The 13363-nt window shown below is 36.4% G+C and overlaps 1 protein-coding gene across 2 annotated transcripts; it reads right to left on the minus strand.

The window, feature by feature from the left end:
- Window positions 1-729: 729 nt before the first annotated feature.
- Window positions 730-12951, minus strand: LOC135157168 (diphosphoinositol polyphosphate phosphohydrolase 1-like). 2 transcript variants are annotated; one of them, XR_010296220.1, is made up of 5 exons: window positions 12357-12951; window positions 11511-11621; window positions 6534-6663; window positions 4178-6106; window positions 730-4075 (listed from the first exon to the last, which is right to left on the minus strand). XR_010296220.1 is itself a non-coding variant. In XM_064111977.1 (4 exons), the coding sequence occupies exons 1-4, from the start codon at window positions 12522-12524 to the stop codon at window positions 6003-6005; spliced, it is 513 nt and encodes a 170-aa protein (XP_063968047.1). In that variant the 5' UTR covers window positions 12525-12951; the 3' UTR covers window positions 730-6002. The 2 variants fall into 2 exon arrangements, 1 of the variants encoding a protein (XP_063968047.1); XM_064111977.1 differs by having other exon boundaries at window positions 730-6106.
- Window positions 12952-13363: the final 412 nt, after the last annotated feature.

Genomic DNA, 13363 nt, shown 5'->3' on the forward strand with positions numbered 1-13363 from the left:
TGGTCCATGGAATAATTCCATTTTTTAGCTTCATGAAATAACGCATCGGATCTGCAGTTAAAGTGCAGAAGATGAGAAAAATCAGCTCATACCCGCAGCTAATTAATCACCTGTTCATCTATTGTGACGTCAGCGCGCAGAGTGTAAACTATGCGCAGATCATAATGCGCACAAACATAACTGTGGAACGTCCTTAAGTGGCAGATTACCAAATCCAAATTCGCATTATGCTTGTCGAAAGGCACCTGTATATTACAACATATTGTCGTTTTGCTATGAAATATATTGTTGGACCTACGTAATATGCACTGGCGGATCCAAGGAGGGGGGGGGGGGGGGCAAAGCCGGCCCATGCCCCCCCAAGAGAGGCACAATTACAAATTTTAATGTAAAAATGCCGTTAAAATAGAAGTGTGCCCCCTCCTTTTAAAAGTGAAGACTTCTTATTTCGTTTGCTTGTCAAAATTTTCCTCTGAAAATGTCCCCCCCCCCTTGGAAAATCCTGGATCTGCCCCTGCATGTATGTATGACTGAGATTTTGGTTACACTACTACTTTGTATACTGGAAGAAAATCTATACAATGATAGTCTATTTGCAGAAAAATATCTCTTAAATGTGAATTGGGTAACATAGAAATCAAAAGCTCAGAATTAAGGCATCAATGTGATTACCACTACATGTAATGGCCAAACCGAACTTGTTGACAGAGAAAGTAATAAATCTTTCGCTTTCATGTTGTTTTTAGTAATAACTTTTATTAATGCATTGCAACTGAAACATATTTATTTATAAACCAGTAATATACATGTTAATAGAAATACACACGTTTAGATAATGTTGATCATATCACATACATGTACACTGTAGAGCATAATCTGTTTGATAGCATTTCACATATTGATTAAGATTTCAAATTGAATTGATGTGGATTATCTTTGCGCCAATATTGGTTATTGATTATACAGACATTTCTTTATCACTGTTCATACAATGTATCACTGTTTACAATTTTATGAGCACTGATTCAAAAACATTGTTTTTCCCCCATTTAGATATTCAACAGCTCAAGGAGTAAAAACATACCTACATGTAGAATAATGAGTAAAGTCCCCTGTAGTCTTCTACAACAGTTTCCTTTATGTAATCTATATTTCCCTTCTTACTGGTATATTCTGAAATAGTACTGAAAATATTTTTACCTAAATAATGAAAATGTCCACTTATACTGAAAGCTAATGCACATGATCCACTTCCTGGGGAGTTGTTCATGTACAGTATGTTACCTAAAATAATCAGGTAGAAAGCCTATAGAGCTAACCAGCCAAAGCTAGCCAATCTAATTTCAGGCCCTGTGTTAGAAAGGCTGCGCCTGATCATCCGATCACTCACTATGGTAGGCCAGCAACCCAAAACATTTACGTGTACAAGTTAAAATGCATGGTTTGTTCGAAATACTTCCTAAATAAGATGTATGACATAGTGTACATGTAGATGCATCACTGTCATGACAATTCAGTGTGCTCCTCTGTGCTAAAAAAAATAATGTCAACATTTCCTGTAAAGGAAAATCATGACATTGATGGATTTCCATATGTGTAATTGATGCTGATCGGATCAATCGCAACTCTTTGTAAGACAGGGCCGTAGGTCTCCTACATATCCAACTACATGTAAAATGTACTTTGTTGAACCCTAGTGGGCTATTAAAATTCAGACAATTTTGGTGCGTTTCAACAAAGCAAGGGTTTGTGCCTCCAAGTTGCAAGTGTGTTGGAGAGATGTACATGTATGTACATGTAGATGTACCTGAGTGATATACACTAATATACATGTACTTTATTTCATTCAATTTCTGTTATACAATTCATCAGGGCTGTCCCAGATTAAAAAAACAAAAACAAAACAAAACAAACATTCTATTATTTCATTTATCCTATTTTCAAACCCAAAATCCTATAGTTTGTTTCAAATTTCGAAAGAAAATGTACATGAACACAAAATTTTTAAAATACACTGTAGGCCTATGCATTATGTAGAAGTTTCAAAACCGTATTTCAATGGGAAAAATCCTATTATTTCCACTTGAATACAATCAATTTCTACTATTTGGCAGCACTGTTGATGCACACATCAGCATATTAGTTTTCTCACTGCATTCTGTAGAGTATGATAAAAAGATTCTAAATGGTGAGGAATGACACAGTACATTGAATAAATTGTAACTCTAATAAATACTTGAAATAGCATTTTAAATACAAATTAATCAATCGTAACACTAATAAAAATAATATTGGCACCAATAAATAAAAATCATATAAATAGGATTAGCAGGTACAGTAAGAATGCAATCAATTAAAACTGAATACTGGGTTGCAATCAATCTTTGATCAATATTAAAGTTTGAAACACACAAAAAAAGGAAAATATGATATATTGAATTTGAATTGAATGATAATCTCTACTCACTGGAAGAGGGTCAACCCAAAAATGCAGTGTATATTGTATTAGAATGATGTCATTTCTTTAATAATGTACAAGTACTACAGTGTACATGTATGTACAGTCTTCTTCTGAACACACAATTGACCAAATAAAACAAGATGTCACCAATTTGTTTTTCTTTTCCATTTAAGCCTAGTTTACAACAGTTTATTTCGACAATTATTTGGAGATAAATGTATTTGACCCATTGTCAGTGAACAAGCTTTAACTAGTTCTCAATTAATGTAAGAAATCTGCATAAACCATGGTTTAACAAAGAATTCAAAACCACCATGATTTTGGTTCAAGATGTGTAGTACCGGTACATAAAAGGAAGGAATCATTGCTTCCCCCCCCCCCCCCGAGATTATGGTAACCTGTGCTTGATTTGGGAGTTGTTAAATACATGTAAGCATGACAAAGAAATAACTTCATACATGCAAGGCAGGTAAAATGGAATTGCAAAAGGAAAGCAATTTCATACAAGGTTTAGGTTTACATAGCAGTATAAAATAATAATTTCTCTTCATATACTTCTTTGTCATTGTACAGTATTCACTCCAAGCATAAATATAGATGTATTATTTCCCCAAAAAAATAAATAGCGACAGGCTGGGTCCAAAGTTCTCAACTCCCAACCTCTTCATTCTATAAGACTCAGATTAATCTACTTTACACTGTACATACATGTAGGGCATTTCTGAGAAGTAAAAACAACTACATGTATCCAGAAAAAAAAATGTTGACAAAGGGAACAAAGGTGGGTAAATGTACATGTATGTGTAAACAAATTTACATGGTACCTGTGACCACGACACTAGTCACCAGTGTACCCTTTCATGAAGTTACATGTACAGTACATGAACGCACAACTTCTGTAACAAATTTACTATCAGCCAATCAAATTGAATGATTTCAGTACGAGTAGCTTGAAACTGTCAAATTTGTTATTATATTGTTTAATGAAACAGTGCCCCAGCCCTGTGACAGGCTGATTGAGTCATGTTTAACAAATGCTGTAATATAATATTATGGAACATTTTTACCTACATGTATACAAGGCATTTTAGCAGATAAATAAAAGTCTTATTACGCTCGCTACTTTCAATCCGAGACCAATGAGGTAAACATTTGCCATGTTGCCCTCACCAGGCTTATCCCATAGGAATCCTGTATAAAACAGAGGGCAATATTGGCCATATTTCTGCTAGTGCGTTTGTGCAGTAGGAGCCGATTTTGGTCGTTAAATTTAGTATTTGGGAAACCTGGATGGAACCAGTTTGTGAACCAACAACGCATTGTAGATAATGCGCGGCGCAGCCAGTCGGCATACACAAACGTTAACCCAAGCGCAAGATTTCTACGCGTTGAGTGTATGTGTGCACCATGCTGGATGTGCGACTGGAAGGTAACAATTTATGTCACAATTGCTCATTAGGGTTACTTCGCTAAGATTGTGATTAATCTGAAATCGGAAGTAGTGATGTACAAACGGGCATATAAATTGTTCCAAATAATAGTTTGAATTACACATTGTACAGCCTTAGGTAATATTAATATTGACTGGCTCTTCTTTCGGGAAACATCAAATATGTTGCCCTTAAAAGAACCATATTGCCCTCATCTAAAGACAAGGGCCAATGTGATTCTGTTGCGGGCAACATATTTGATGTTCCCCTCAAGGCCAGTCAATATTATATTATTACTACATTTAAGCTACATGAATTGATTAGCATGGACTTATTATACATGTTGGTAATGGAATTATAATGTAGAGTGAAAATGCATTCTAAACTGCTGAATATTATTTTATATTGTTATTTTTTATTAACACAATTTGGAGCATTACTGCGTTTTAATTAAAGCCTACCCTCTCCATAAAGGCTGCTTAAGTTTTACGCATTTTCATTTGGTCTTCAATGACACGGGGATGCCACTTGCATTAGATTTTTAAAAGTCTAAAAATCATCTTGAATAACCAATATTCTACATGAATAAGGTGTTTTCTATGTCTTTTCTATGTCTGAAAATATGTTGAGAAAAAAGCCTGAATTCAGACTTGAGTTTAGTCTGAAAAGTTTCATCCATGTTAGCAAGTGATATACAGTAAAGGCAGAACATAGCAGTGGAATAAGCCAGGAGGATGTTCCACAAAGATTTAAGTATGACTGAGGGGGTGTTGCAAGAAAATATTTGCAATCAATCGCAAGAATTCTGTTACAAGATTACAGTTGATTGATCATTTTTAACTTTAGCAAATCGGATTACACTCCTTGTTTCATGGAGCAGTCAGTCAATCAATCGCAAATTTGCAATTAATTGTACAACATCTGCTTGATTTCGGGAACAAAAATAGACTTGCAATTGATCACAAGTTTCTTGCAATGCCCCAAAAGAGTCACACTTAAACGTCTAATTGCGTGCGTTATAGAAGGAATGAGTGCATTGGTCAGATCATACCAAGAGGACGTGCACTAGTGACTACTGCATATTAATCAATAAGATTGCGAGTTGCATATTCTATACGCATCAATGTTATAAGTCTGACTCTAGTCATACTTGAATTTTTGTGAAACACCCCCCACTTCACAGTTACGATCAACTTTTCTCAAATGACCTTTCCCATGATTTTTCATTACAAAGAGCACCAATACTTTCAAATGAAGATGTTACATACTGTACATATATAGCTTTCCAGACATACATGTAGCATCCGGTGGTTTTCAGATTCTATGAAATAAGACTTGGTGACTAGAATAGTATGTCAGTGATTAAATTTGAAATTGTTTGTGGTATCGTCTGTTTTGGGCACAACTAATTGGGGCTACTGTCAAGTACAAATGATTGTGAAACTCTTCAGCGGATGTGATGAAATTGAATGTTAGGATATGAATAGGCCTACATGTAATCCTCAAATCACAAATGCTTGTCAGTGAACCTGAAAGCCACCTTGATTTATCTCTCTCAAACGACCTTTTACTGCTCATGCCCAGTTTACAACTGTGAAGTGGATTTAGTATTGACCTTCACCTGAATGCGTGGAGGCAGTATCTAGTTCTTGCCAGGAGAGGTACACACATACCAATGTCAACTTCCTCAAAGAAAAAGTCCTGTAGGCAAAACCTGATATCCTTTTCCTGCAAGAATTATGAGGTTGTCCACACTTTACAACATTACTCCAGCGTTGTGTAGCACAAATACATGTAAATACGCTGTATAGGCTGCCCGATATATTGCAAGAGGCAGCATGGATGAATAAAGGTTTTGATGCAGATACAAATTAAATTTTAAGGACTTTCCTTTGTTCAAAATGTTCGCCAGCATTCCTCTTCCTTCCGATCTTTGGCAGAATATTGACACACAGAGAAGTCGGTCTGTATTTTGGCAATTAAACAGGTTTGACTTCCTACAAGATATTTGCTGGTTACCAGTTTCAGTGAATTCTACTTCGTATCGTTCCTGAAAGAATGCGGATGGTGGCGACATTTTCTGCTTCATCCAGAAGGATGGAGGTCCCAGATCACCTTGTAGCGATAGCAACTTGAAGATACTGGTCCTGGTATGGTTTGTACTCTATCAGTCTCCTCGATGCCTCTTCAATGGAAAACCACCTTCTACACCTCCCTGTAGGTTTCATAGAAATAAAGACATACATGACTGTACAATATATCACTTTAAGAGAGTACATGGATCATAGAAGCAATATGAATCGGCATAAAAAGTAGTCTTCCAAAGATTTACTGGGGGGGGGGGGGGGGGACTCGGACTTGGAAAGGGTACGGGGTAGTAGGGGTGTGTGGTCTCAAAAAATATTACCATGGAAACATGATTCAGAGACTAGTGCTTCTCAGTGAAAAAATATTCCCTGGCACACATGAAGCAACATCCACTGGAAATAGGAATTTGAATGCAAAATGAATGGGATTAAAATAATACTTTAAGAATGTTTTCTAAACTGTTTCTGTTACATGTACAAGTTTAATACTTAGATGAGGGCAGATATCCATTCCACAATGACTTTACAAAAAATGCACAAATATGCATGGCTTACCTATTCTTTCTCGATCTTCCCAAGAATCAAATTCTTCCATAACTACTGAAGCATAGACTGATGTTCTGTGTTTGTTGGATTCATCTACAAAGTTACCCACAAAGTTCACCAATCTAGAACTCACTCCGGCCTGTAGTGAATCAATAAAACAAAGATAAAGGAATATAATATTACGGATGAAGAAATGTTTGAAGTCCTACTTATATTTGATCAGCATTTATTCTACAGAAAATGTGATTTTTTTTTATTTTACATCCATGCAATGGGGGTATTAAAATTGCCAATTCGTCCACTGCCAACTCATCTACTCGCCACATGGTCTACTTTCATTTAGTCTAATGCTATTCCGTCCATCAACATTTGGTCCAACAACCATTTGGTCCAAAACCATTTGGTCCAATAACCATTTGGTCCAATGAATCACCATTCTTATAACCAGTTGGTCTAATATCCATTTTCTTTTCATTCATTTTGCAAAATTAACACTTAAGTTTCATTAGACCAAATGGTATGAACTAAATGCCTATTGGACCAACTGGTTATTAGACGGAATAGCATTAGACTAAATGAAAGTAGACCATGTGGTGAGTAGACGAACTGATGATAGACCAAATGGTAGTAGATGAGTTGGCAATTGGACGAATTGGAAATAAACCGCAATGGGACAAGTCCACGCCAACAAAGAGTTGATTTAAAGAAAAAGAGAAAAATCCAACAAGCATAACACTGAAAATTTCATCAAAATCGGATGTAAAATAAGAAAGTTAAGACATTTTTTAAGTTACGCTTAATTTTACAAAATAGTTGTATGCACATCCTGGTCGGTATGCAAATGAGGGAACTGATGACATCACTTTAATACTCACTAATTCTTTTGTATTTTATCATATGAAATATGAAATATTTCTCCTCAATTTCCTATGAAACAAATTGTCATTCCTCCCTGATAATGTGGTATTACCATTGTTATGACATTTTATGGTTCAGTTAAGTTGGTCCTTAATCAATAATGTCAAATTGATAAAAAATGAAATATTGCATGATTCAAACAATAAAAAACAAAAGAAATAGTGACTGATGGACATATCGACTATAGATGTCATTTGCATGCATGTCAATGAGTTGCGAATAGAACTGTTTTTTGAAAAATAAAGCGAAATTTCAAAATATCACAACTTTAATATTTTACATTCAATTTTCGATGATATTTTTAGCATTATGCTTGTTTGATTTTTCTCTCTTGATTCAAATTAGTCTGCAGGCGCAGACCCTGATTGGAACTCTGATCAACAAGTGTGCCTCCACGCATAGACTAGCACATACAAAACTTGCTGAGCGAGAGGGCCTTCAGTACACAAGGCATGAGTAGGCTACACATTCAGACCATGATCTGAGTGAAGGGTTTGCCCAGCAGACTAGATTCAAATCAACATGTTTCTGGGGTGGACTTGACATTTAATAACAGGAATACTTTAAGATTTTAATTGTCACAACAGCAGAGATATCGATGCCTAGTTCAAAGACCCAGCTATGTACATGTACATGTAATGTACATGTAGTATGCCTGAGACTTCCTGCATGGGATGAGCAAGAGTCCCTAATGAGGCAGTCTCACACATACATTGTACTGTAATGCATGAGACTTGGCATGTCTGTTTTTACAACTTATTTTAATTTAAGAACTTTATTTTTTTTTACTGTAGCCTATGATTATAAACAAAAGTTACAAAACAATAAATAGGTATTGCTATTAAAGCAATATTGACTGGCCTTGGGGCGATACGACATATATCGCCCAAACTAGATTTATATCGCCCGAGTCGTAGACGAGGGTGATATCAATTTAGTGAGGGCGATATATGTCCTTTCGCCCCCAGGCCAGTCAATATTGCTATTATTAAACAAATCAGACATCTAGAGTAAAAATCGTTAAAATTTAGATATTTTGAATTTTTAGAATGAGAATCTAGTTTATCATGTTGAGCAGACTGAGCCTCTGAACTTTACCATTGTGACGTAATTGAAATGACGCGTCCCTGGCCTAGGGACGCAGTATCCAACGTTGTCTTAACTTGATTACCATTATGACGTATATCACTGCGCGGTTCAAGGACGCGTACAAAAACGCGTAGAATACCCAGATATTAGCGCTGGCCTTTATTGCCCGCTACATTTCCACGCATTTTCTCATTGACTTTCCTGAGCGGGCAATAAATTGGGCTCGTGGATAATCAATTGGAATTTTATTGACCGGCCATTTGATCCCAGTCTTAAGCAGGCAACAATGTTTCAAAGTTGCCCTGCTCAGATGTCTGATACGGTTAATAATATTTATTAATAATACACATTCACAGATTTATTACTCCACATACATGTACATTCATGTATGGGTACATGTTTCCACTATTTTTCGACCCTGTGACATAAAGTTCATTGTACATCACAACAATTTGTACATGGTCTGCCATAGAATGAAATTTATTTCACTCAAGGCCTTCAGAATGTTAATGGGTGGGCAATAATTACATGTATTCCTTGATTGCCTTCAATATGGTCAACCTTGGGAAAATACATACATGTATATGTATCCAAAGACCACCCCTACCCCGAAAACATTGATTTTTTTTTTTTAATAAAATTTATTAAAAAGAATATATCAATTAATATATAAACAAATACAAAGTAGGCTCTACAAGTAAAAGGACATGTTTGAATGAAATATGGCAAGTGAAATGATATAAATCTTTACAAATTCCATCTGATAAATATCAGTCAGGGGGGGTTTGACAAGTCTGATTGTCTACAAATATAATTTACATTAGGCCTCTTCCATGACATTACTCCTTACAAGCCTACTTTGTACATGTAGTAGATGTAGCCTATATGTCAGGATGAGATAGGGATAGAATGATCGTGTGCTACTGTTTATGTGCACACAAAACAGTGTGCAATATTTATAACTGACTACAAAGTACAAAGGAACTGAATTGAGACTAGTCATAACACTTGGTGTGCATGTGATCACCATGTGGGAAGTCGGTGATGTAAACAAAGAAACTGCGCATGTCTGAAGTACAGTAGTATGATAATACTCACAGTCAATGGGTTTATTGTAGCAGAATACATACATGTATGTACAGTATATATGGTACAATGCAATATTGTACCATAGAGCTATTAATAGCTCCATGATTGTACCATAAGGAGTAATTTGATTGTAGCTCCTGAATACTACTACTATTGTACAGGTAGAGCGATGCATGTTAAAATCACAAGGAATGTACCCCCTGCATAGCATTTCAACAAAGAGCACATAGCGACTGCTAACTGCAGCACATGTACTACTTGTAGACATGAATGATCTACAGGAGGGATGGGGGTGTTGAATTAAGAAAAATAAAATGACATCTGTAATAAGTCATTTTGAGATCGTTCCCACAACTGGAATTTATCTTTAATATGAGCAAAAATAGCTTTTTTCCTTTTTTTTGAGGGGGGGGGGGGGGGGGGTGGGGGATAATTTCAATATCCAAATGGGAAAGTTGTACATGTCATGTGTGACATCACAGATCTTGTTTACATGGCCAATAGGGGGATGATCTTAACGTTCCAATGTATAAAACTTTCTTGTAAATTGCTCATCCAATAAATACTCAAATCTTTGTTGATCATATATTTTTCTGCTTTAATTGCATGCTCCAAGGATTTATTTCTCCTTAAAAAAAAATGTGAGGTTATCCAAGAAATATGCATTTCTGGGGAAACACCCCCCCCCCCCCTCCCTGGATCTATGGGTGATGAAGGGAAATGATTGGGTTGGTTTAGTTTTAAGGTGAGAACTTTTTTTGATTATCTCAGGAGAAATTGTCACTGTCATGCAAGAGTTATAAATTAAACACTCATTGGTTGAGTATCTGTTCACTTAAAGGGGAATCCAGCCTTGGCCATAAAATGTTGTGTTGGGAAGGAGAAAAATAAATTAAACATAATGGTAAAAGTTTGAAAGAAATCGGACGAGCAATAAGAAAGTTATAGCTGCTTTAAAATTGAGATCACTAATACTATGTAAATGTCAAATTGGCAACTGGGTAAGTAAATTATATTGTTTTATGTCCTCATGAAAGAAAATATAATTTGAAATAAAACTTTTGGGGAAAATGAAATTTTAGCCATAATATGTATTGGAGTATATGGAAGAGTAGTCCTTGCCTTACACTAATACATCATATATGCGGCCAATTTGAAGTCTCCATGGTATAGTGATTACCAATATTTACAACTTTTAAAAATTCATAACTTTCTTGTTGTTTGTCCAATATTGTTCAAACTTTCACCTATCAACTTGTCTAATTTTTCTTTTCCTTATAAAAACGAAGTTTTTATTTGGGTTGGATTCCCCTTTAAACCAGATATGGTACAAACTCAAGATCCATCTTATCAAACTGTTTACTCTGACACTTAACATCACAGAGCCATGCTGCTTTGAACCTTGTATTCCACGCAACAATGATGCAAGCCACCCAGTCATTACAATAAACATGATAGTTTTATAATGCAATAAACAATAAATAAATATAGTTTTATAAGGGGCATGGAGTTATTATTTAACTCCATGCATCATTATAACTCAATGATCATACAATCTGCAGTAGTACAATAAATATACTGCTTTCACATACAAGCCAGGCCATGCAAGCTGCTATTTTTTTCTTCTTTTTTTGGTGTGAATAATCTTGAAGCATTGCAAAGGGGATTGACTAGCAAGGGGGGGGGGGGTATTTCTATTAAAGACAATAGAAATGGGTGGGCATAAAGACATTTGTGCCTGGATAAGCTGGAAAGGGGAATGGGAAGGTTGCATGGGGGTCCATTTGCATTTACTATATGTGTACTTCGAAGGAAGTTCAAATACTTGAGGGACAAACTAGGTTGAAAAGTCTAGTTCATGGTCACCAAGAATGACAATCATTTACTCACTTCCTCCTCGAGTTCCCTGACTGCTGCTACAGCTGGAGTCTCATCAGGTTCAAGACCCCCGCCCGGTATCACCCATGAATCTTGACTAGACTTGCTGGATACAAGAAGTACCTTTGAATAGAAGAAACAAATGGAGAAAACTGTGTGATTTGCAATTACCAGATTGACGCTGATGATACACTCACAGCAAGCAACTTAAACATTTACATGTAGGAAACAATGCATGTGGTCCAGACTCCAAGGTTTATTCTCCTCCATGCATTTTAACATCAATTTAAAAGAAGATTAAGATGAATAATGATCGAGCCTTGAGACAAAAGTGTATTTCCTCACACACAAAAACTTTTTGCATGCTCTGCCTTTGCTCTGGTGAATATTTAATACCAAATAACCCCCCCCCCAAAAAAAAAAAAAAAAAAAAAAAAAAACCAACAAGATCTAGAAATCTATTCTTGTTAATAAAAAAAAAACAGATCTGTTAAATGGAAATTGTTGATCTAATAAGTTACATACATATATTAGAAGTTTGGGGTGAAAAATAGTAACTTTAGTAATAGTACCAGTAGCCCCGGAAAAGGCCGGAATGTTGCATTGTCTACAAATGTCATTGTCATTCAATCATTGTTTTTTACTCGTCGCCATTGTGATGTCCATGATTCAGTCAGACACGACATCGATGTAGCCTAATTCTTCTACTTTTCTATTTAATGCAAAGCTACATTTTCAATACGAAATATTATCAAACAAATGCCAAATCAAATTGTTTATCTGATTAACGTTATATCTTTGAATAATTCTCACAAACAAGTGATCACCGGAGTGATCATAGAAGACACCGGTACCCACCTCATTTTTCAATTCGTTTCGGAAGCACAAACAGGCAGCTCGTTTCCTTTTGCCATCCGGATAATATGTCCGAATTTGATTCAGTTTATACTGGTCAATCGTCGCATGCTTTGAACCAACACCACCTAAAAAGTGATGGGTTTGAGGTGATATTGTGTCGCAAGGCATTCCGTCAGTTAAGAAGGATAATTCCAGAAGAAATCTATAAACTTATGAAAATGTCCAGACCATTGGCACATGCACTGCTGCTAATTCGTCGGGAAACATAACACAGCGCGCGCGCGAGTTACAAATACAATCGAAGGCGCCACGTGAGACTGTCGGTCGGCTGGCCTGGCGGCGCAGCCGCGACGAGCCGATTCGCCCGGATTCGCCCATAGAGCTGTAGTACGGATTTAGTCTACAAATGTAGACCCATACCTGCAGTGTGTGTATCACAGCTGATTCAACGAGTCTGCATAGCAGACTAGGTCTACTGAGGCTGCAGATGGGGAAATGGCTCGCTTCGCTCGCCCTTTCAGGCTGGTTTGCTTCGCAAACCAGCAGATCCCACCTCACGAGCAATTCAGAGTCTGCATAAAATATAGCAGACTATATAGCAGACTGCATATAGCAGACTATTACGGATCCGCCATATCGAGAGAAAAAATCTCGATGGGATTCGCTGATTGGTCAATTTCAGGGGGCTGGGTGAAGGAGGGGCAAACCATGTACCTTTTACTGGCCTTACTTACACTGACTTCCCTTTGTGTCTGCCTATAGGTCCATGTAATGGGCAAACAAATTATGCCTGACAACGTTGGTATCAATTTTGAAAATATAAAAAGAAGATACCCGCCATACCCGGTGCCATAAGTTATGAAAATAGAGCTTACTGATAATAATGATATCAATAATTGACGAGCTCAGTTGCAAAAGGGGTTAGGTCCAATTTTCATCAAATTTGATTTTGTTAGTCTCAATGATTTTTGGTAGCTTTATATGAGATGATACCAAATAAAAGTTGA

Source organism: Lytechinus pictus, chromosome 17, assembly GCF_037042905.1.
Source record: "Lytechinus pictus isolate F3 Inbred chromosome 17, Lp3.0, whole genome shotgun sequence".
Taxonomy (NCBI): domain Eukaryota; kingdom Metazoa; phylum Echinodermata; class Echinoidea; order Temnopleuroida; family Toxopneustidae; genus Lytechinus; species Lytechinus pictus.

Bases quoted from the DNA above. Each gene is read 5' to 3' on its own strand.
- LOC135157168 (XM_064111977.1), bottom strand. From the start codon at position 12,524: ATGCCTTGCGACACAATATCACCTCAAACCCATCACTTTTTAGGTGGT. The intron at 11,622-12,356 runs GTGGGTACCGGT...TTCTATTCAAAG, and splicing joins GAAACGAATTGAAAAATGAG to GTACTTCTTGTATCCAGCAA. The intron at 6,107-6,533 runs GTAAGCCATGCA...TGAAACCTACAG, and splicing joins GGAAGATCGAGAAAGAATAG to GGAGGTGTAGAAGGTGGTTT.